Below are 23,861 nucleotides of genomic sequence, written 5' to 3' on the forward strand. Positions count from 1 at the left end.
AATTCTGCTTATCACTTTATCGCTAGCATAAGACTCTGAATAATTTAATTTATTTCCAGTCATATAACAAGGAAATGCGATGGAATGGTCTGACAGATGGAATGATGGAGGTTGATGATGTATACATTTAGCTATACCTTCATCTTCTACATCAAAATCTTCTTCTTCTTCCTCCTCAGATAAATATACAGGTATCTCCTCCGGGGTTGTAATTGTTTTTTGTACAACCTCTGGCACTTTAAAGATATTAAAGTGATACATATTAAGGCTCTAACTCTAATAGTGGTCAATTCAATGTAATACAGTAACAGGATTTTATAGCAATATACCTGTCACAGGAGGGGCCTTAATGTATGGTTTCTCCTCTACCGGAGGCATCTTAGGTTCAACTGGCACTTTAAGAGATATTTAGGTTCATTAAATATATAGAATATTCTCAATAAATATGTTTAAATATATTCTATTTTATTTGTATACCTGAATCAGGAACAACTGCTTTTTTAGAGATACGGACTGAAGTTTTCTCTTCAACAACTTTTTTCTGCTTGGCTTCTGCCACTTTAAGAATAATTATTTGGATATTTAATATTTCTTTTAGTTAATTAGCAATACATATGTTTTATAATTGATATATAATTGATAATGGGTCTGGTACAGCTAAATCTTTGAAAGATTTTTTTTTCGTCTGAAACTTTATTGTAAAATAAAATAGAACAATCTACCAAAATATAAACTTTGGGATTTTATAAAATATTCTGTTAATATGTACAGAGGTAAAGACAAAAGCAATATACCTTTTACAGGAGGTGCTACGTCTTTTTTAGGAACTGTAACAGGTTTTTTGTCTTCTATGACGTCTTTCTTTGCTAACACGGCAGGTTCTTAAAAGATATTAATAAGACGTAAGTGAAAATAGACAATAGTAAAACAAAGTACAAAGAAACAAACACACAATAAGAAGAAATGACTTTGTCTAGACAGACAATACAAAAGGCAAATTAAAATAATGGACATTTTTGTACCTTCCACTGGTGGAACAATTTCTTTTTTAGGTTCAACCACTGGCTTAACCCTTGAAATGGGCTTTTTAACGGCTTCCACTAGTTGTAAAGATATTAGTCTTACTTCAGTACACATAACATGTTAACAAAGCACATAAAGACATTTGAACAAGTTAGACAGTATGAAGATATACCTGCCGCAGGAACTGCAGCTTCTTTTTTGGGAACTGACGTAACCTTTTTCTCTTCTGTAACCACTTTCGTAACAGGAGGTACAGTGGGAACGGGTTCTTTAAAGATATTAGTTTTACGTTAACACTATTGCTCTATGCTGTATATATTTATAGCTATACATGAAGTGACAAGATTATATACCTTCTGGAGGAGGCTTTACTTCTTTTTTAGGAATAACAGTGGGAGCTTTTTCTTTTGGAGCTACTGGTTTTGGCAATTCCACTGTTTTAAAGACAATAATTTCAGTTAAAAAAAGGTGTTTTTTAAGATTCCTAAAGTTACTACACAAAATAGATTAGAAGAGACTAAGTCACATGATGGTCAAATACATTAGTATTATTTTCAATATATGAGAATGGATTTGGTTGATTTCAGATGTTAGAGCGCGAAAGAAACAATGATTGTGGAGATGCTACATCAATATACCTTTATCTGTAGCTATAACTTCTTTTATGTTGTCAATCATGGTTTCCTCATCTTCAAATGCCATTGTACTTGGAAACACTTAAAAGATATTAGTTTAATGTTAGTTTGAAATCGTCGATTTTTGATAAAAAGATTACAATGATTATCTGATATACCTTCTTCTTTGGACATTACTAGTTTCTTAGTAATGCCTGGTTTGTCTTCAGATGGTCTTTTAGGGAAATCCATCACTTTAAAGATATTAGTTGGTTATAAATTGACATCCAAGTTTTTGGACTAGATAATTTGTCATAAAATGATATCAAAGATTATCCTAAATACCTTCTTCTTTGGTCAATATTTGTTTCTTGGTAACACTTGTCTTGTCTTGAGATGGAGGTCTCTTGGGGAAATCCATAGCTTAAAAAAATATTAGTTGGACTTTAATTTAAAACATCCACGTTTTCGGACTAGGTAATTCGTCATAAGATGAAAACAAACACTATCTTGTATACCTTCTTCTTTGGACATTATTTGTTTCTTGGTAATGATTGGCTTGTCTTCAGATGGCGGTTTCTTTAGGACATCGATAGCTTTGAAAGATATTAGTATGTTTTTAATATTTAAATGTTAAATGTTGTTAAATTGATGACTTCATTTGGTAAGACAAGTCCATGTACCTTTTTTATGGAAATCAGCTTCCTTTTTAGACTGCTGCACAATAATCTGAGATTCTGCTTCGGGTGAAGGACTCTTTGACACTGGCGTTTCTTTAAAGATATTAATTTAGTATTAATATATTTTCTCTTGTGACTAATTATTACAATAAAATATCAAGAGTGATATTCTACCTTCAATATAGTACTTGACGTCTCTACTATATAAATGTTCAGCAATTTGAGGCTCGTCTTCTAGAGTCAGTCCTTCCAGGATCTCTACTTCTGAAGATATTAGTTTAGTATTAGTAATATTCAATTATTATTTATGGACCAATGGTTACTTCAAAGAATCAGGCTACCTTCAACATAGGTATCTGCTCTTCTTGTTTCTTCATGAGTCTTTCTTTTATATCCATCTGTCACTGAAGATATTAGTTGAAAATTAGTATTTTGCTTTGGCTTCCATTTTCAGAGTTAGTGATGTAAAATGAATTTTATATAAATTCAGCGTAATGGTTATGATGAAAACTTATGTAACTTCCTTATACTAATACTTTACATAGATTTTCTATTTCTTTCCTTCGCAATTCGCAAGTCAAGGTCTAAAGCAGATCTAGTCTTTTTCAAGTGGATACAATTCTATGTCTACATGGGTCACAACTATTTTAAGTATAATAAGATACTGCTATAATTCCTATAAGATATGTTTTGTTGATTGATATGGTGACAGTGAGAATGACTGTAATGCATTTTACCTTCCACTTGGGAAGTATCTTCTTTCTTAGTTACAGTAATTTTTGTCTTGACGTCAGTGATCGGTCTCTTTTTGATATCTGTTAAATAAGACATCAGCCAAAAAATATTTTACTATTTGAGTGAATATTTTTCACTTGATGTCTTAATGGTTGTAGTTGAAGATATGATATAATGTACAATACCTTCTTTATGAAGGTCAACTTCCTTTTTAGGTTTACTTATTTGTCGTATCTCTTGAGGGATCTGTCTTTCCTTGGGCTCTACTAATTTAAATATATTAAAATATCATTATTTTTTGTTATAGAATATTTGGCTATTGATATGGTAACAATAAGAGCAATATTGTATCTGCCTTCCACTTGGAAAGTATATTCTCTTATAGTTACTCTAGTTTTTGACTAATCTATTTATTTACAATAGGTCTTTTTGTGATATATAGTAAATAAATTATTAACTAAAAAAATAGTATGTTGTTTTTTTGAGTCTATATGTTAATGGTTGTAGTACAATGTATATGTTATAGTGTACATTACCTTCTTTATGAAGGCCAACTTCTTTTTTAGGTTTAGGCTCCTGAGGGAGACGTCTTTCCTTAGTCTCAACTAATATAAATATAATATAATATCATTATTTTAGTCTAGAATATATTTTGGTGATAATGGTAACAGTAAGAATAATATTGCGTCTACCTTCCACTTGGGAAGTATCTTCTCTCTTAGTTACTGTAATTGCTGTCTTGTCTTCAGGGATAGGTCTCTTTGCGATATCTATTAAATAAGATATTAGCTCACTATTTTGCTCTTTGAATAAATATCTTATAATATATCTTATAATATACAATACCTTCTTTATGAAGGCCAACTTCTTTTTTATGCTTAATTATTTGTGGCATCTCCTGAGGAATCAGTCTTTCCTTGGTTTCAACTATGTTAAATATAATAAATTGTCATTATTTTGCTCTAGAATATATTTTGGTTATTGATATATCTACAGTAATAATAATAATATTCCATCTACCTTCCACTTGGGAAATATCTTCTCTCTTAGTTACAGTAATTTTTGGCTTGTCTTCACCGATAAGCCTCTTTGCAATATCTATTAAATAAGATATTAGCTAAAGATTAGTATTTTGCTATTCAAATTAAATTGAGGAGTTAATGGTTGTAGTAGAAAGTATATGCCATAACATACAGTACCTTCTTTAAGAAGGCTGCCATCTTTTTTAGGTTTAGTGATTTGTGGAATTTCCTGAGAGATTGGTCTTTCCTTTGTCTCAACTAATTAAAAAAATAATAAATATACATATATATATTATGCTGTTAGAAAATATATTTTGATGATTGAAATAGTTACAGTAAGAATAGTGTATTGTGTCTACCTTCCACTTGGTAGATTTCTTCTCTCTTAGTGACAGTAATTTTTGGCTTGTCTTCAGCGATAGGTCTCATTATATCTATTAAGATATTAGCTAAATATTAGTATTTTGCTATTTCTGCGAATATTTTTGAGTTAATGATTCTAATGGGAGGTATATGCCATAATATACCGTACCTTCTTTAAGAAGGCTGACATCTTTTTTAGGTTTAGTGATTTGTGGCCTCTCCTGAGAGATCAGTCTTTCCTTGGTCTCAACTAATTGAAAAATAAATAAAAATATATCATGCAGCTATAAAATAGATTCTGATGTGTGAAATGGTTACAGTAAGAATAGCATTGTGTCTACCTTCCACTTGGGAAGTATCTTCTTTCTTAGTTACAGTAATTTTTGGCTTGTCTTCAGCGATAGGTCTTTTTGAGATACCTAGTAAATAAAATATTAACTAAAAATTAGTATTTTGCTTTCGGAGAGAATAGTTTTGCGTTGATGTGAATGGCTGTGGAAGAATGGTTGTGAGTTTTATAGTATGGATGAGAACATCATTGATATGAAATAAACCGTCAACCATTTGAAGCAAGAAACCGCGACTGGTAGAGACAATGGGAGAAAGAGATGGATTTACAGTAATGAAACAGGAAAATGGAGGCGAAACCGGATGTTTGCATACTAATTTAAACATATTTACACTACCTTCTTTACGAAGGCCAGTTTCTTTTTTATATTTAGTTATTTGTGGCATCTCCTGTGGGATCCGTCTTTCCTTGGTCTCAACTAAGTTACATATAACAAAATATTAGTACTTTGCTCTAAAATATGTTTTTTATTGATATGTTTTTAATGAGAATAATATTGTGTCTACCTTCTACATCAGAAGTATCTTCTATCTTAGTTACGGTCATTTTTGGCCTATCTTCAGTGATAAGTCTTTTTGTGATATCTATTAAATAAGATATTAGCTAATAATTAGTATTTTGCTTTTACTAAAAAATTTTAGTGAATGGTTGTTGTAGAAGGTATATTTCATAATATACAGTACCTTCTGTAAGAAGGCCATCATCTTTTTTGGTGGTTTGTGGCATCAGTCTTTCCTTGGTCTCAACTAATGTAAATATAATCAATTATTATTATTCCATAAACTATATTTTGGTGATTAACATGGTGACAGTAAAAATAGTATTGTGTCTACCTTCCACTTGGAAAGCATCGTCTCTTTTAGTTACAGAAATTTTTGGTTTGTCTTCAACAAAAGATCTCTTTGAGATATCTGTTAAATAAAACGTTAACTGAAAATTAATATTTTGTTTTCTGAGAAAACATTTTTGAGATGACGAGTGAATGGTTGTAGAATGGATATGTTATGATAGGCGGTACCTTCTTTAAGAAGGGCAATTTCTTTTTTAGGTTTAGTCATTTGTGGCATCTCCAGAGGCATCAGTCTTTCCTTGCTCTCAACTAAGGTAAAAATAATAAAATATAATGATTTTGCTCTAGAATATATTTTGGTGATTAATATGGTCACCATAAGAATAATATTATGTATACCTTCCACTTGGGAAGTATCTTCTCTCTTAGTTATAGTCATTTTTGGCTTGTCTTCAGGGACAGGTCTCTTCGAGATATCTACTGAATAAGATTTTAATTAGAAATTAGACTTTTGCTTTTTGAAAGAATATTTTTGAGATGACGAGTGAATGGTTGTAGAATGGATATGTTATGATAGACGGTACCTTCTTTATAAAGGCCAACTTCTTTTTTAGGCTTAGTTATTTGTGGAATTTCCTGAGGCATCAGTCTTTCCTTGCTCTCAACTAAGGTAAATATAATAAAATATTATGATTTTGTTCAAGAATTTATTTTGGTGATTGGTATGGTCACTGTAAGAATAATATTACATATACCTTCCTCTTGGGAAGTATCTTCTCTCTTAGTTATAGTCATTTTTGGCTTGTCCTCAGGGACAGGTCTCTTTGAGATATCTATTGAATAAGATTTTAACTGAAAATAAGACTTTTGCTTTTTGAAAGAATATTTTTGAGATGATGAGTGAATGGTTGTAGAATGGATATGCTATGATAGGCGGTACCTTCTTTTTGAAGGTCAACTTCTTTTTTAGGCTTAGTCATTTGTGGCATTTCCTGAGGCATCAATCTTTCCTTGGATTTGACTGAATTAAATATAACAAAATATCATTCTATTATTCTAGATAAATATTTTGGTGATTGATATAGTCACTATAAGAATAATATTACATATACCTTCCACTTGGGAAGTATCTTCTCTCTTAGTTATAGTCATTTTTGGCTTTTCTTCAGAGATAGGTCTCTTTGAGATATCTATTAAATAAATGTTAACTAGAAATTAGACTTTTGCTTTTTGAAAGAATATTTTTGAGATGATGAGTGAATGGTTGTAGTATGGATATGTTATTATATGCAATACCTTCTTTTTGAAGGCTAACTTCTTTTTTAGGCTTAGTCATTCGTGGTATTTCCTGAGGCATCAGTCTTTCCTTGGTTTCAACTAAGTTAAATATAACAATATATTATTCTATTATTCTAGAATATTTTTTGGTGATTGATATGATCACCATAAGAATATTATTGTGTATACCTTCCACTTGGGAAGTATCTTCTCTCCTAGTTTTGGTAATTTTTGGCTTTTCTTCGGAGATAGGTCTCTTTGAGATATCTATTAAATAAAATGTAAACTAGAAATTAGACTTTTGCTTTTTCAAAGAATATTTTTGAGATGACGAGTGAATGGCCGTAGAATGGATATGTTTTGATATGAGGTACCTTCTTTATGAAGGCCAACTTCTTTTTTAAGTTTAGTTATTTGTGGCGTCTCCAGAGGCATCAGTCTTTCCTTGATCTCATCTAAGGTAAATATAATAAAATATTATGATTTTGCTCTAGAATATATTTTGGTGATTGTCATGGTTTCAGTAAGAATATTATTTTGTCTACCTTCCACTTGGGAAGTAGCTCAATCTTAGGTAATTTAAATATATTAAAGCTTTTTTACTATAGTTTGGCTATTTATAGTTATAGTATGAATGATATTGTATATTACCTTCCACTTGGGTAGCTTTGTCTTGCATAGTTACAGTGGGTTTTGGCTTTTCATCAGAAATAAGCCTCTTTGTGGCATCTAACAAATAAGATATCAGCTAAAACTTAGTATTTTGCTTGATTATGAATAATTTTGTATTGCTGAGTTGAAATGTTTTAAATTAGGAAATTAAGCATATTTATTTATTTTAGTCATAATTATGACATTTATGATAATGGATAATGAAATTGATGACTATATACCTTCTTCATGAGCGCTAATTTCTTGTTTGTAGACAGTAATTTGGGGTTTCTCTCCAGTGGTCACTTTTTCTGAGACCCTTTCTATTTTAAAGATTAGGGTTAGTATATTCTCACAATATGAAAAAACGCCTAAGTAAAAATAATTATTGGCAGATATGTAATGATAATACCTTCCATTTCTCTTCTAGAAATTTGTGTTTTCTCCTTGACGGCTGGTTTCTTTGATACCATTTCTAATTCTGAAGATATTAGTTTAACATTAGTACTTGAAAAAGGACTAGCTGTTATAGGTGAACAAAATAAAATTGTCGGAATACCTTTTGTAGTAAGTTCATCTTCATGTTTGTGAACTTTTACTCGCATTTTTTCTTCTACAGTTTTTCTTCTTCGTGGATGTTCCGCTTCTTTTAAAGATATTAGTAACTAGCTTAGTACATTACTAAGTGGAATACAACACACATACAGTCTACCAAAACGAAGATGTTAAAAATTATATTGCTGTTTACCTTCCACAGCGTAGGCTATTTTCTGTTCTGTAATTGTTAGTCGTTCCTCTTCTATAACAAGTGCTTTTGGTTCCTCTGGTTCTTTAAAATACATACATATATTCCATTTTGATATGATGTCCAAATATCTATTTTTTTTTAAATTATAGCTATTTGATACTTGACAGAAGACATACCGGGCACAAAAATATACTCTCTTTCAAGGACATGGACAGGAAATTCCTCTTCCTCCTCCTCTGACCTCTCAGGTTCTTTGAAAAAACAATTTTAATTTGGTTACCTTAAAATTCTTAAGGCAAATTGATATGAAATTGTGTTAAAAATACAAGGATTTGATTTTGACAAAGGCTTGCAAAATAAGCCAGTCCTTGCAGATATACTATGGGCTAATAATTATTTGCAACCCAATATGTATTTGAATACAAATGTTGCATTTACTTCTATAGTTAGCTGGTGACATACCTTCCTCATATGGGATTATTTTTCTTCCATAATCTATTTTAGATATTTCTTCTGGAATGGCACGCTTCTCTGCGGCATCCACATAGGCTTAAAAGATATTAGTTTTGTTTTAGTCAATTGTTGATATTAGCTTAGATGATAACTGCAAAATGATAAACTAAAGATGTTCTCCACCTAAATTTATTTGTCGAGGCTTCTGATTAATACTACATATTGAGATAGTTAATAATATGGCACGAGAACCATGATGGAATAAATTTTGGAGGAGAACTTCTTTACCAGCTAATATACCTTCAGGTTTCGGCTTCTCTTCCCTTTTATGCCTTGTGATGTCTTTTTCTTGGGCCAACTTTACAGGCATCTCAGGAACTTCAAAGATATTAGTATAAGACGGTAAGTTAGTAAATTCTCTTAGGTATACATTATACTGTAGGTGATGAGGTATTAATGTTATCTACCTTTGATCTGATGAACTAAGTCTTTCCTGGATACAATCTCTGGAAGCTTCTCTTCTGCCTTTTTGGTGACCTCTGTTATTAGACAGATAGTAGGGCTATTTAGTGATCCATCACTAACTAACTATTCCACTTACTATTCCTACTATAATTGTGAAAATACCTTTAACACCTGGCTTTGTTTCTTTCTTAGCCTTTAGTACTTTTTGTTCTGGGGTCAATTTCTTAGGGACCTCAGGAACTTTAAAAAAAAATTAGTAAAAACTTTTTTTTTAGTTGAACATTGGCTTTCAACCTTACAAGACACTGAAATAAAAAAAAATATTCTACCTTCGACATGATGGATTACTTCTTTGGTGACAACTTTTGTGATTTTCTCTTCTGTCTTTCTTGAAACCTCTGTCACTTAAAAGATATTAGTATATTTTTTGTTACTATTAAGTAATAACTCACTTCTCACTAATTTCTAGTCACGGGTAAAGAATATACCTTTGGAAGGAGGAGCTACTTTTGTAGGAATTAAAATAGGTGGAAATTCTTCTTCTTCTACATCAGAATAAGGTGGTTTTAGAATATCTTTAAAAAAGATACATTGTATTTAGTAATTTATTCACCACATCTACCCACTATATTCTAATTTAATGGTTAAAGCCTATGTACCTTCCGTAGGCAATATTTTGGGGGGTGATACAATATGAATTTTTTCTTCCTCTCTCTTAAATAATTCTGCCATAAAAGAAAGCAGTGCCATTTTACAGCCTGTATAAAATTTTAGGCAGTCTATATGCAAGATTTATTCTAAAGTATTGTACCTTCAACAGGTGGAGCTGCCTTTCTTTGGGGAGCTGTGACCTCAATTGTCTCTACTAAGTCATTTTAAAGAAAAGTAAAAAAAATAAAAAAATTGTACAAGGTAAACATTAGTAACACTTGTTTCATAGATGAAAAGTTAGTTCTATAGAATAAGTGATATATACCTTGTGAAAGAGGAGTAACTTTTTTAGGAAGTGAGTAAGGTAGTCTCTCTTCTTCAAGTTGTTCTTGGAAAATCTCAGGAACTTTAAAGATATTAGTAATATTTTACCAAGAGTGTTTTTCAAGAAAACTTAATATATCAACATTATACACATAAATATGTATGGTTCTGAATTGATATAGGATTGTCCATGAATAAGGTTTAGTATACCTTTTTCAGGAGGAGCAACATCTTTTTTGGGAGGAACGTGATGCACCTTTTCCCTCTGGGTTGATTCTTGAGGAATTAAGATATTAGTAAGACATTAGAAAGAGATCAAACACAAAGAAAGACAACAAGACAATCTCTGCACAAGCATAAGTGGTCGACTATGACCACAGTATTGTATACCTCTTGTTGGTGGGACTGCTTCTTTTTTAGTACGTGTACGAAGAACTTTTTCCTGTTGAGGAACCTCTTGAGGGATCTCAGGTTCTTTAAAGATATTAGTATGACTTTAGCGACAGTGGACTAAACAACATAGATAACTGATATTTAAGACATAAAATATATACATATTAAAGAATGAGGTATAGAGTATACCTTTCTTGGGTAGAATACGTTTCCTATCCATAGTAGGAGGAATAAACTCTTGAGGAATCTCAGGTTCTTTAAAGGTATTAGTATGACTTTAGCAAAGTTGGACTACACAACATATATAACACATATTTATGACAAAAATACACATATAAAAGAAAGAGGCATATGGTATACCTTTCTTGGGTGGAATACGTTTCCTATCCACAGTAGGAGGAATAACCTCTTGAGGAATCGCAGGTTCTTTAAAGATATTAGTATGACTTTAGCAACAGTGGACTACACAACATAAATAACTGACAAATATGACATACAATATACATACATCAAAGAAAGAGGCATATAGTATACCTTTCTTTGGTGGAGCAGGCTTCCTATCCACAGCAGGGGGAATAATCTCAATTTCTTCAGTAACTGGTATGACCTCTTCAGTCACTTAAAAGATATTAGTTGCTCTTAAGATTTTTGTACAGTCAATAATAACACAAACAAACACACACAGGTACCCTATATCATCAAAATGTGACAAAACATGATAACACATACATATAATGATTACTAATCTACAGCTAATATCTACCTTCATAGGTGGTAGTTACTTCTTCTTCTCGATAGACAAAGTCTGACAATGTTTCTTCCATAACCTCTTCTGGAACCTCAGCTACTTTAAGGGAATGTGGATAATATATGTTCACTTATTTGTATGTTTTCATGTTTTAATAAATACTAAGGATGATCAGTTGAACTGTTATACCTTTATATGGTGGGGCAATATCTTTTCTGGGAGCCGGCACTGGCTCTTGCTGTTTTGGGACTATTTTCTTGGGTAATTCAGGGACTTTAAAAGATAATAGAGTAAAGTGAATAAACTAACATATCACATACATGGGACTGTATTCTACAGGCAAATATTTCATCTATTATCTATTAAGAGGCACACATAGTGCCTTGGATAAATGTAGTCAATACCTTTAGGTGGTGGAGGGGGGGCAGTTGGGATTTCTCTCTTAGAGATAGGAGTAGTTATTTTCTGCTCTGTGGTTTCTTTAGTGGGAACCTCTGGTGCTTGAAAGTAGACATACAACTTTAGTAACCTCATCTTAAACTTGAAACAAAATAGGCTAAAACAATAGAAGACTACATCACTATATTTGTATATTACTAATATTTTATACCTTTGGCCTTTGGCACTTCTTTTCTAAAGGGCTTAAGGGTCACTTTTTCCTCTGGTTCTGGTGTAGGCACTTAAAGATATTAGTCACAGTTAAACCTTTTGTGCAGGACAGACGACAACACAAAATAGAACATAACAAGTGTAAACCATGTGTACCTTGAGGCTTTGGTTTCTTATATATTTTAAGCTTTTCTTCAGGAACTTCCGCCTTTGGTGGTTCTGGCACTAAAAATATTGTGTGTTTTACTAACAGTGTCAATACTGATTTACATCTAAAACACATCTGTATCTGTGTTGAGAATATGTAAACTAATTTATAGCTCGACATAAAAGTAATTCTAATGTTCTAAAATAATGGGTTTCCCTATAAATCCACATCGGATCAAATTAACTTAAAATGCACCACTATCAAATAGGTATAACTTATAGTAATGTCCATTCTAAAGCATGTAGGTCTCAGAATGGTTGATGTTCATAGTGACGTCTTTTTAACTTGTAACTAATGTATTCGTATGTATAAAAGTTATCTAGGACACACAGCTCAAATAATCTATTCTAATATGGTGTAATAATATTTTTACGGACTGACAACAGTTAAATTGACAAAACATACACATATCGATGTCTGAAGAGGTTAGCGACATTGAGGCTAAAGATGGATTTTGATCAATACCTTTAACTATAGGTGTAAATGTCTTTTTAGGTAATTCAATAACTTCTTCTGCCTCTGGTGAAGCAGTCTTCCAGACTTCAGGCACTTTAAAGACAATAGTATCACTCACTAAAGACCATATTCTTGTTTTATATGCCAAGTCAGTATTTGAAAGAAGTTAAGAATACGTTGTGGTCACCTGTCACCAGCTGCTTAAAGTGTGGTTGCCATTTTTTAACTGGTAAAGAGGAAGTGTTTTTGTAATAAATGCTGAATTTTGTCAACTTTTATAATAAAAATCCTTGCTCTAAAGTTTTGCAACGTTCTAACTGAGTGTCGCTAAAGAAAATTCAATTGAATAAGGCTACAAGTAATATTTAGAGGCAGAGTGAATTGAATATGGATTAGATTTGGACCAACAGTGATAATGGAAAACTTTGTAAGATTCATTTTAGAATAAAAGTTGACAACAAAAAGTTTATTACGAAAAAACACTTAAAATCACTTCCCCTTCCCGTGAAAAAGTAACAGCACACTTTAATGCATTAAAAACTCAATTATTGAAATAACATACTTCTCTTAAAATACGATGCAGAATGTTTAGATGCGAAGTTATTATTTAATCTGGGATTCTCATTATTTGTGCAATTAAACGCATCTTGACGTATGTCCAACATTACAAAATAGATTAATATTTTGGTAAATGGTAAAAATTTGCTAATGTTTGTCTTTTGATTATCATATCCCAGATGAAATATCTAAAAAATAAAAAAAATCACACACATATATAACTAGATAGATATGTGTGTGTGTGTTCATATAGGTTTGGAATGCATTACTGAAGAAGTCAACATTTTCTATACCTTTGAGAGGTGGCGCTTCTGGAATGACCTTTGTCACTTTTTCCTCTGGAATAATCTTCCTAGGTGCTTCTGGCACTTTAAAGAATATTACAGTTGTTTTAAGAACAAAAAAAACTATCCAAAGGCAATACAGTAAGAAGAACAAACTACAAAAACACCAACAAAGGACAAAAAGGAGCTTAGCAAGATTTTATGAAGAAGAAGATGTTCACAAGTAAAGATCACACAATTTAAGACATTACATATTTTTTACAAAACAGAAGAGATTATAAAATGACACGTTTAAGAGCACGATATATACCTTTAACAGGACGAGCCTCCTCTGGTGCCTTTTCTTCTGGTACAAAACGCTTGGGTGGCTCGGGAACTTTAAAAATGTTTTAGATATGTTAAGAATTGGGGAGAGCGGACACATATAATACATTGAAATACGCAACAGTAGACACACAATTAAAAAGAAATACATGTTACAAAAGAAGATTTGTAAGAAAGAATCAATATCTAGAGGTATACCTTTGGCAGGTGTAACCTCTTCTTTTTTAGGAGTGGGAGCTGGCACTTTTTCTACAGGAGCAGGCTTCTTAAGTCCAGGCACTTTAAAAACAATGGTTTGTTTAAAGCAATGGGTTGTCCACTAATGAACTATGTGTATTTAACTACAAAAACAACTATATATATATATATATATATATATATATATATATATATATATATATATATATATATATATATATATATATATATATATTATACAGGGTTAGGAAAATGCATGTAGGATAGAAGAAAAAGCCATTAAAATGATAGCTTAGCTTCTATATACCTTTAAGAGATGGAGCTATTGGCTCTGGAACCTTCTCGCTACGTTTTTCTATTACTTTAAAACTACAGGTATGTATTTATTTAAGATGTATCACACATTTACACAACATATATGAAAGAGGACACACATCACGTCTCACATGATTCATTTTACACAATTTAGGAAAGACAGACATAACAAACACTACATTTAACAGAAATGTGACTTAAGCTACCAAAAACAAAGGTACCTTTGGCTGGTGGTGCTTCTTCCTTTTTAGGTGCTGGAGTTGGTACTTTCTCCGGTACTTTTTTAGCAACTTCAGGCACTTTAAAATATCACATTCATATATAAGAATGGCTTTACAAGCCTTATAACAGACAAATGTTACACAAAACATACCACCAAAACCCAATATACCATTATGGAACACTGACACATATGAAATGTTACCTAGCATAAGAAGACAGATTCGATTTTATCAAGATTTTAATAATGGACATAAATACTAATGTGGACATAATACAATAAATATCGGTACACAATTACAAACACACATAAAATAAGATATGGACATAAAGTGACATAAACATTAAGACTTTAAAGGTAAGATTACAACGGAAAAAAGAATCTGCCAATGAAAGATTACTACCTTTGGGAGCTGGCACTTCTTTTTTAGGAATTATTTTTTCCTCTGGAACAACTTTCTTGGGAATTTCTGGCACTTTAAGGATAGGATTGGAATTTTAGGGATTTGTAAGTACAGATAAACGCTTAAAGTATCAGACGTGAGTAAGGAATATACCTTTAGGAGCTGGGACCTCCTCCTTCTTAGGCACTGCTTCAGGGACCTTTTCCTCTGGGACTACTCGCTTATGCACTGCAGGTGCTTAAAAATACAGTACAATAGTTCTTTAAAGGAAGCCCTACTTTAAGAAGCAACAATGCTACAGAATACTACACATATTTTCTTATCAAATGAATAAGGTTATGCTTATGTACCTGCACTGGGAGGAGCAGCTTCCTTCTTTGCAGCAGGAGCTGGGATTCTCTCTTCAGGTGCTGCTACCTTTGGTTTTTCAGGCACTTAAAAGATATAGTGTTTCTCATTGGTTTTTGCGATTTAAAGCATTCAAAGAAAGAACACATATATACATATATATAGAAATAACAAACATTACACAGAAGCTAAAAGAACAAACAGAATTATAAGAGCCTCTGATAAAATATATACTCAGTCTACTGATAAAACACAACATAAACTATAAAGTAACAGGACGTAAATGCATAGAATTGAGATAAAGAGATAAGACAATATGATGCATTTTAACATCCTGTGCTTGTTAACCAGCACCTTAATAAGCCTAGTTGACTACTTAGTAGATGAAATACCAGAATATCAATCTTACCTGTTTTTTACAGGTAAATATCGGCACTGGTTTACAGCACTAAGCTCTCAAACCAAACCAGATATTTGAGAAATAGGTTAAATAGGCATCTCTTGTCTACCTTTACATTAAAATTAATCTATATAACAAGTAACTTCATAAATACATTACGTTATTTTATCCTGCACCATTATAGCTGCATTCACATCTATAAATCTCCCAGAATTTTTGAAAGTATAGTTTTTATACCAGAGAAGAAAGCCCGAAGGCAAAGCAATATATGCGTAACACTAGGAGTATAGTATAAAATATAATAAATATTTATTGTTTACATCATAAAAATACATTAATTTTTATACAGCGGGGCAGATGATATAAACTGCCAAAGAAAGACACAAAAGGACATAAAACAAGCACACACCTCCAAAATGCAAAACCATCGAATCATGAGAAATATGTAGAATATATATCAGGATTACTGATGTGCCAGCTAGTAATATATAATAATATGCTAGGTGTCAGTGCATACAGCCACAAATAAGTATCCCTATATGATAACAACTATGTATATCTAACCACTGAGTGGAAGGAAAAAGTGTATCAATACATCAAAGATTAAGTATACATATACCTCCCACAGTTAGAACATATAGTATACACTAGCAGGATGACTCATATGAGTAAATAACAAAGAGTATCAATAGGGGGGATAGCAGAGCTATCAAGGCTGAGTGGAAAAATACCTGCACTGCACACTAGAGGAATGATCAATGCAAATGCATGATATAAAACATGGCACAATCATTACCTGTAGTCATGATGGTAAGCACTGGTGGAAGTGCTTGTTTAAGGGACAGATGCCCGAGACACCTAGTCTTTATACCAGGACTTGTGCAGTGATTTGCCAGGGCTTACATATTATTGATGATCTATCCTCAGGATAGGTCATTAATGTGTAATCAGTGGTGGTCCACTGAGGCCTCATCAATAAGCACAACGCAGCACATAGTGAAGGGTTGTGCTTGATATTGCAGGTCAATCTCATTGTACCATGTGACTCATGAACATGAGGTCATTGGTAAAGGGCAGAGTCCATCGCCAAAAAGTTGATTTATGGGAGTCCAGGGTGTCGGACACCTACTGATGACAATATTGATAACGAATACTATCAATAGGTCATCAATATGTAAGTCATGAAAACCCCTTTAATGTAGGGGAAACTAAATGTCACACTGTATTATAGGAGCTCAGCTAAGCTGTAAATGCAGAACTGGGTTAAAATACAGGTTTCATTTATCATCCGTGCAAGATAAAGAAGGCAATATATTTACAAAGTTAGTAAACTTTTTTTTATATAAAATGCATTTGCATGTTAACTGTAAAATAATGCTCAAGTTGTACTGTACAAACGTAGTAAGCATTTATAAGAACAATACTTAGGACTAGTTCATACGGATTCCGCCTCAAAATCTGCTGCCAAAAATGGCTCCCATATCTTCAATGGGAGCCGCTTGCTTCTTTTTTCCGCTAGCTAGTGGCGGAAAAAAAAGTGAGCTGCCCTATTTCGCTGCTGAATCAGCCACGGCGATGGCGGTGCGAGGCTCCAGCCCATTCATTTGGGCCTAATTCGGAGAGGAATACCGCAACTGGATGCCAGTACACTGCACCGGAATACCGTCGTGGCAGCCGGCGACGGAATGTTTACACGTGGAACTCCGTGTGAACTAGCCCTTAAAGTGGACCTGCCGCCACTGAGGACATGTCTGTTTTAGTAAATAATGTCTTCCCTTAATAATTCTGCATCATCTTGGTTTCATAACTCATTTGCAGACATCCCCAATGTTATATGTATTAGACATTTCTGAGCAAAAATAGACAACACAAGAGTGTTACTAGGTAAGGGTTTGTTCCTACACAATCTGACACTGTACAATTAGTGGTGACTGTGTATGGTCACAAACCTTTGGCAGGAGGCAATGGTAACGCCCAATTGTCAATTGTTTTCCTACCTTTCTAAAGAGAAGAAGAATTAGAACCTATGCACGCAACCAAGTGTGCATCCAATATGGGGCTGAATGTAGTTGGATTACTTTTGGAGTGAGATCTGAATGCATTTTGTGATGCACTCATCTCTATGGGAGCTTCAGATCCATTCCATTCCGATGAAATTAATAATTATTGATCAAGTTCTATTCTGCTCCATGTCATTGGAACTGACTAGAAGCCCCCATAGACGTGAATGCGTCATGAAATGCTCTCGGATTGACATCCAAATGACAACTAACTTCACACTCAGTTATGTGTATGGGGTCTAACAGAGACACTGCACAACACTGAGTTCCAAGCAACTAGCTCCAGTATTGTTACTTCATAGGTAATTCAAGTATTCACTGAAACAAACATGTCAGGAGTGGTGCGAGGATTTATGGACAATCTGTGGAGTTTCTCATGCTACTCTATAATAGTTACAATTTATAGATAAACAGTACAGCATGCATCCAAAGCTTTGTACAAAAGGCTACCAACTACCAACCATGAACCAAAACCATAACTACTGTACTACAAAGATCACAATCATATTACTATAATATTGTATAGTGCAAGAAAAAATACAAAACAGCTAAATCTCTGTATGAGTCTATATTTTTGGAAAGTTCATTACATTTATACTTAACTTTTTGCAATAATTTTTTTAATGTATTTTTGCAACTTTTTTTTTAAAGGATATCTGACATGTAGCCCGTACACCATAAAGAAAAAAAAAACTCAAAGTAATTTCTACTTGCTCAATTTGTTAACTTTAAAGTTGAACTGATTTATAATATGACAGTATTTAAATATTATTATTTATATTTGGATTATTAATCTGGATAGACTAAATAATCAACATTAAAATCTACCTTTGGCTGGAGGCACTCTGACTTTTGGAGCTTCCTCTTCTACCTTTTGCTCTGGAATTGGCTTCTTAATGTCCTTAGAAACTTTAAAAATATTGGAACTTTTAGCCATTTAAGATGTTAAAAGATACACAAATGAGACATACAACATGAATTTTTTTTTCTCCTGCAGTGAAAGAAAAAGTCTAGTTAGTTATGAAGATGGAGGTGCCGAAACACCATAAGAGGTTCACAACGATGACAACAGACAACACGAAACGTGACAATGATGAAGGTAATATGAGAATTAAAATGGGATGGAAAAGGTTTGTGATAACATGAAGAGCTAATATACCTTCAACATGTATAATTTCTTCTTTCTTAGACACAGTAATAGCTTCCTTTACTTTTGGGACAGGTTTCTTGGGTTCTTCGGGCACTTTAAAGAGATTAGTTCACTTAAGATATTTCAAGAGTATAAGAAAGACATAAAACATACAACAAAAACAAATAGTGGAAAGTAAAGAGGAAACACATGAAGAGATCATCGCCCTAGCTGGTCAATATCAAAGAAGATGTATATTGTAAGGATGATGTTTATTATAGGTATTACTATGTAATATTGAATATTTTTGTGTCAAAATAGGTATGGTGCCTTTATTGGATAACCAGAAAATTACATTTGTAAGCTCTCAAAGACACAAAAGTATCAAATATTACATTATTTTTTTCAACACTGTACTACACTATAATTCCCTACACATTGTACTATAAAGCTATAGAACGATATAAATGGATAAAAGGAAAATAATATGTAACTTTAATGGTACTGTATAATATAATATGTATTTATTATGTAAAGATGAAAGCTGGCTTAATAGTTGCCTTGCTTCAATATATCTAGAAATGTAAACTTATATACCTTTAGCCGCTGGCACCTTTTTAGGAACAGCGATGGGCACTTTTTCAATTGGTGCAACTAATTCTGCTTCTGTTTATTAAAAGAATATACCGTGTGAGACATCTGACAGACACATAAATAGGAAAAAACACGAACGCTAACAAGACACACAAATATATACATAAACAAGAGATAAAGAAAGTGCAAACATCAAATACCTTTTTGCACAGAAACCTTTTCTTTCTTAGAAACAATAGTTGTCACCTTTTCAGCCGGAGCAACCTTTTTAGGTTTTTCTGGTTCTTTGAAAATATTATGTAAAGATTCAGTATATAAGAATGAAAAGAGCAATACATTCAACGAAGAAGAACACAAAGACAAAAAACACACGGATTTGAAAGAATTTGAAAGAAAGACAAAAAGACACAAAGAATAACAAGAGTCACACTAAGAACGCTCAGTTCACAGCTAACTTTTGTACCTTTCGATGGTGGTACTTCTTTTTTAGTTATGGTTACTTTCTTTTCTATGACGACAGCAGCAGGTTTTCCTGGTGCTTTAAAATAGCAATAAAAATAATAGTAAATATATATATATATATATATATATATATATATATATATATATATATCATATTTATATATTAGATAGGTCATTTAATATAGGTAATATATAGGTACGTAAAAAAAAATTATGTGTGTACATATTATATATATTATTGTATAAGGGATTGTATAGGGCAAGAAAAAGGGTCTGCCTTTTTACTGCTGTGCCTGAACAATTCTGTGTCTTGCTTAACAATTTAGCCCAATACACTTGGCTATTAGCTATAATCATAAACATGGTCCATCGACAGCCATAACCCTATCTTTGGGAAAAGGCAGATCATTCTTCAGAATCCTGGACAAACCCTTTAAACGTGTATTATATCCTATACTTAGCTTAGCTAAATTGACATTGTATGTGTTATTTCTTTATATCTATTTTAGTAGAATTGAAGATTCCATTAAGATGGACAAACACAAATAGTGACACAGAAGACACAGAGTAAGGTAAAGACTGGTACCTTTCTCTTCATAAACCACATCAACTCTTTTGTAAAATTGTTCTTTTTCTGCTGGTATTCCTGTATCAGGTTCCTCATAAGCTTCTTCTTCATAGACATGTTCCTCCTCCTCATAAGCTACTTTTCTGGATTCATATTCTACTTCTTCATATTGTTCTACCTCATGAGTGACTTCTTCTTCGTAAACTTCTTCAGGAGTTTCAACCACATAGTATTCTTCAGCTGCTTCTTCAGGAGCTTCCTCTTCATACTGCTCTTCATAGACATATTCTTGTTCTCTGTAGATCTCCTCTTCTTCTCTCTCTGGTTCCTCTTCATAATATTCTTCTTCAGCAGCTGGAACCTCTTCCTCATAGACTTCTCTTTGTTCAAAAACACGCTCCTTAAAAACGGCTTCTTTCTTTTGATATACTTTTTCGTATACTTCTTTTTGTTTGTAAGCTGTGGTTTCAATAACTTCTGGTGTCTCCTTTTGGACCTCAACTACATGAGCCTCCTGAACTTTTCTTGAGGTCACTAACATTTTAAAAGATATACAATGTTATTAGTACTATTGTTGGGCTTTATCTATATGTTTTATTAAACGGGTTGTGCCAAGTTGACAGATAATCCCCTATATGTATCTGGGACCATTCCCTTGGACCCCACTAACCATGAAACAATGAGAATGGGGTACCTTTACCACCTTCTAAATGGCTCAGTGGTCTAATATCTAGGACTACTGGAGATAGGCATGTGCTAATCTTCAGCAGTCCCATAAAGATGAATGGATATGTTGTCATCTTGGAAAACCCCTTTAAGAAAATAAAACACTTGCCTTCTACTACTTTTGCTAATCTAAAATAATGTTTCACACCTAGAAGACCTAAATATTGTACCTGAAACTGGAGTTGTCACTTCTTTTTTGGTAACAGTTATAACTCGTTTTTCTTCTTCTCTAGTTTTCTTTGGAACTCCGGGCACTTTATAGAGTCATTTCAATGTTACATAAAAAGATTACGGACACACAGTACAAAGACACAAAAAAGTTACATTTATAAAGAATAATGAGAGAATTCACAATAGAACAAGCTTATTTTCCTCCAAAACCATAGTCTACCTGCAGGTGTGGGAGCTTCGACTTTTTTCGCAGCAATGCGTATCTTAGCTTCTTGTTTCTTTTCAATTTCAGCCACTTAAAGATATATTAATAGGAATGTTCATGACTTGTCATAGGCAACAAGTTATAATCAATGTATGATAAAGAAAGAAGACTTACAGACAATAAAAAAGACACAAAGGAACATTGTGACAAACGTAAGAAATCGCCTAATGCCTTTTTAATCTTTTCCTACTATAATCTAATAAATGGGGTACGTCTAGAGTTTTGGATGTTATGCGAAGTATTGAAGAAATATACACTGAAAAATTCAGCATAACAAAATTAAGCTTGGTATATTTCTCCAATACTGTTAAATACTATATTCAAGTGACTGTAAAACACCAAAGACATTACAATACATTACACCAAAGACATTACGTTGGTGTAAGAGACTAAAGAATTTGCTTGCTCCCATAAGCAGTATACCTTTGGCTGGTGGAATCCTTTCTTCAGGAACTGGTTTCTTTGGTGCTTCAGGAACTTTGAACATAAGAGTTTTGTATAAGATTTTTTTGGAAAAAAACAAGACAAAGAAGAACACAAACAAAAAATATGAACACTTTATAGACACACATAGAACAGTGCACTTCACTAGCAGTTCAAGCTAAACTGTTAGGGTATGTTCACATGGCGGAATTTGTATTCCGAGTGTGAACACTTCCGCACAGCTAGCCACAACGGGACACCGAGGCAATGCACCGGCATCCAGTCGCGGCATTCCGCTCCGGATTAGGCCCAAAGAATGGGATTAATCGGGAGGGAGCCTCGCGTCGCAGAATCTGTGGCAAGATAGGCCATGTCGCTTCTTTGTTATGCCACTAGCTGGAGGAAAAGAAAAGCAAGGGGCTCCCATTGAAGTCAGTGGGAGCCATTTTTGGAGGCGGATTTTGAGGCGGCAAAATCCACTCCAAAAAACTCAGTGTGAAAATACTGTTAGAGACAACACATTCTGTACTAGCAATGCTATGTATATGATTATAGCGGATTATTAATAGTATATTATACACTAGCACCATTAGCTGCTTAATATAATAAAGCAGCTATGGTAAAGTAGCTATAGAATATGTTAAACATGGAAGCCATTTAATATACCTCTTGCTGGAGGAGCCTCAGGTTTTTCAGGAGCAGCTATTGGAACCTTTCCAGCAATTTTAGGTTTCTTAACAGCTTCAGGTACTAAGACACAGTAACACGTTTAAGAGGTTTAGACAAAACATTACGACTAGACATATGACAATGTGTAAAGAGAACATTTAATACATATACTGACGACATATTTAATGACCACATTTAAGAAGAAGAATATTGTACTCTTTGTAGTCTTAGCCGAAATACCTTTCATTGGGGCAACTTCTTCTGTTGTAGAGACAGGAGCGGGTACCTTTGCTGGTACAGGCACCTTTTCAGCAAGAACCTTCTTGGGCACCTCAGGAACTTTAAAATAGTAAAAGAATTCTATGATCACTATAATTTCAACGTAGTCGGGCGTACGACACACAGACATGTGTGGACAACAGACAAGACCAAAATAAGAGGTATACACACAAAAGATAGAACATGTATGACATATTGTTTATGAGACACACACACTACATGTACATGACATTTACGTTACATTAGTAGTCAAATTATATTTGGTCTATTTCCAAGCATTAGTTGGTTCCCTCTATTTTTTATATTTAAAAGTATAAAAAAAATATTATACTAATAAACTAAACTAGAGATGAGCAAGTAGTATTCGATCGAATAGTAGTACTCGATCAGATACCTCCCTTTGCATAGTTATCGGTGTATTCGGTCGAATACCACGCGGTAAACATTCGATTCCCCTCCCACCTTCCCTGGTGCTTTTTTTTACACCAAAAACTATGCAGATCGAATATACTCGCTCATCTCAACTTGTTAAGCTTTTTTGGAATGAATTTGCACTATGCGCTCTAGTCAGTGTTGTGTTAAAGCATGGATACTAGAGAGATGTCTAAAACCAAAGCCAGCAGTCTACGACATCAAAGAAGCAAGAAACAGATTGAGCGTATTGAACATTACTCGGTCAAGCTACCTTTTGCTGGAACAGCCTCTTCCTTTTTAGAAACAGGTACAGGCATTTTCCTTGGTGTTTCGGGCACTTTAAAAATATTATTTTTGTGTCAGATATCATGCAAAACCTAAGTTTTAACCAATAACTATTACCATTATAAAGTTTTCTTTCCTGATACATATTCTGCACATACACAATTTGTTATAAAGCGTATATAGGTCCAAATGTAGTGGCACAATTC

The 23,861-nt window shown here is 33.2% G+C and overlaps 1 protein-coding gene across 1 annotated transcript in view; it reads right to left on the minus strand.

The window, feature by feature from the left end:
• TTN (titin) overlaps positions 1-23,861 on the minus strand; it is a 229,028-nt gene that overhangs the window by 98,988 nt on the left and 106,179 nt on the right. The window contains exons 125-175 of the mRNA XM_075286035.1: positions 23,642-23,707; positions 22,918-23,016; positions 22,675-22,758; positions 22,009-22,062; positions 21,541-21,615; positions 21,320-21,403; positions 20,442-20,957; positions 19,857-19,931; positions 19,594-19,677; positions 19,397-19,465; positions 18,830-18,913; positions 18,499-18,579; positions 15,213-15,296; positions 15,016-15,099; positions 14,863-14,934; positions 14,461-14,538; positions 13,925-14,005; positions 13,713-13,778; positions 13,412-13,486; positions 12,570-12,653; positions 11,898-11,966; positions 11,692-11,787; positions 11,477-11,560; positions 11,303-11,386; positions 11,074-11,157; positions 10,900-10,965; positions 10,729-10,794; positions 10,537-10,620; positions 10,357-10,422; positions 9,660-9,746; positions 9,501-9,575; positions 9,334-9,411; positions 9,174-9,245; positions 9,007-9,084; positions 8,716-8,802; positions 8,430-8,504; positions 8,254-8,334; positions 7,918-8,151; positions 7,748-7,828; positions 4,779-4,856; positions 4,252-4,332; positions 4,073-4,150; positions 3,899-3,979; positions 3,745-3,822; positions 1,377-1,457; positions 1,196-1,291; positions 1,023-1,100; positions 795-881; positions 478-558; positions 330-395; positions 138-236 (exon numbers count right to left, since the gene is read on the minus strand). Coding sequence (XP_075142136.1) covers positions 138-236; positions 330-395; positions 478-558; positions 795-881; positions 1,023-1,100; positions 1,196-1,291; positions 1,377-1,457; positions 3,745-3,822; positions 3,899-3,979; positions 4,073-4,150; positions 4,252-4,332; positions 4,779-4,856; positions 7,748-7,828; positions 7,918-8,151; positions 8,254-8,334; positions 8,430-8,504; positions 8,716-8,802; positions 9,007-9,084; positions 9,174-9,245; positions 9,334-9,411; positions 9,501-9,575; positions 9,660-9,746; positions 10,357-10,422; positions 10,537-10,620; positions 10,729-10,794; positions 10,900-10,965; positions 11,074-11,157; positions 11,303-11,386; positions 11,477-11,560; positions 11,692-11,787; positions 11,898-11,966; positions 12,570-12,653; positions 13,412-13,486; positions 13,713-13,778; positions 13,925-14,005; positions 14,461-14,538; positions 14,863-14,934; positions 15,016-15,099; positions 15,213-15,296; positions 18,499-18,579; positions 18,830-18,913; positions 19,397-19,465; positions 19,594-19,677; positions 19,857-19,931; positions 20,442-20,957; positions 21,320-21,403; positions 21,541-21,615; positions 22,009-22,062; positions 22,675-22,758; positions 22,918-23,016; positions 23,642-23,707 — 4,626 coding nt within the window. The remainder of the gene's footprint in view (positions 1-137; positions 237-329; positions 396-477; positions 559-794; positions 882-1,022; positions 1,101-1,195; positions 1,292-1,376; positions 1,458-3,744; positions 3,823-3,898; positions 3,980-4,072; positions 4,151-4,251; positions 4,333-4,778; positions 4,857-7,747; positions 7,829-7,917; positions 8,152-8,253; positions 8,335-8,429; positions 8,505-8,715; positions 8,803-9,006; positions 9,085-9,173; positions 9,246-9,333; positions 9,412-9,500; positions 9,576-9,659; positions 9,747-10,356; positions 10,423-10,536; positions 10,621-10,728; positions 10,795-10,899; positions 10,966-11,073; positions 11,158-11,302; positions 11,387-11,476; positions 11,561-11,691; positions 11,788-11,897; positions 11,967-12,569; positions 12,654-13,411; positions 13,487-13,712; positions 13,779-13,924; positions 14,006-14,460; positions 14,539-14,862; positions 14,935-15,015; positions 15,100-15,212; positions 15,297-18,498; positions 18,580-18,829; positions 18,914-19,396; positions 19,466-19,593; positions 19,678-19,856; positions 19,932-20,441; positions 20,958-21,319; positions 21,404-21,540; positions 21,616-22,008; positions 22,063-22,674; positions 22,759-22,917; positions 23,017-23,641; positions 23,708-23,861) is intronic.

Source organism: Leptodactylus fuscus, chromosome 8 (assembly GCF_031893055.1).
Source record: "Leptodactylus fuscus isolate aLepFus1 chromosome 8, aLepFus1.hap2, whole genome shotgun sequence".
In the NCBI taxonomy this organism is placed as follows: Eukaryota; Metazoa; Chordata; class Amphibia; order Anura; family Leptodactylidae; genus Leptodactylus; species Leptodactylus fuscus.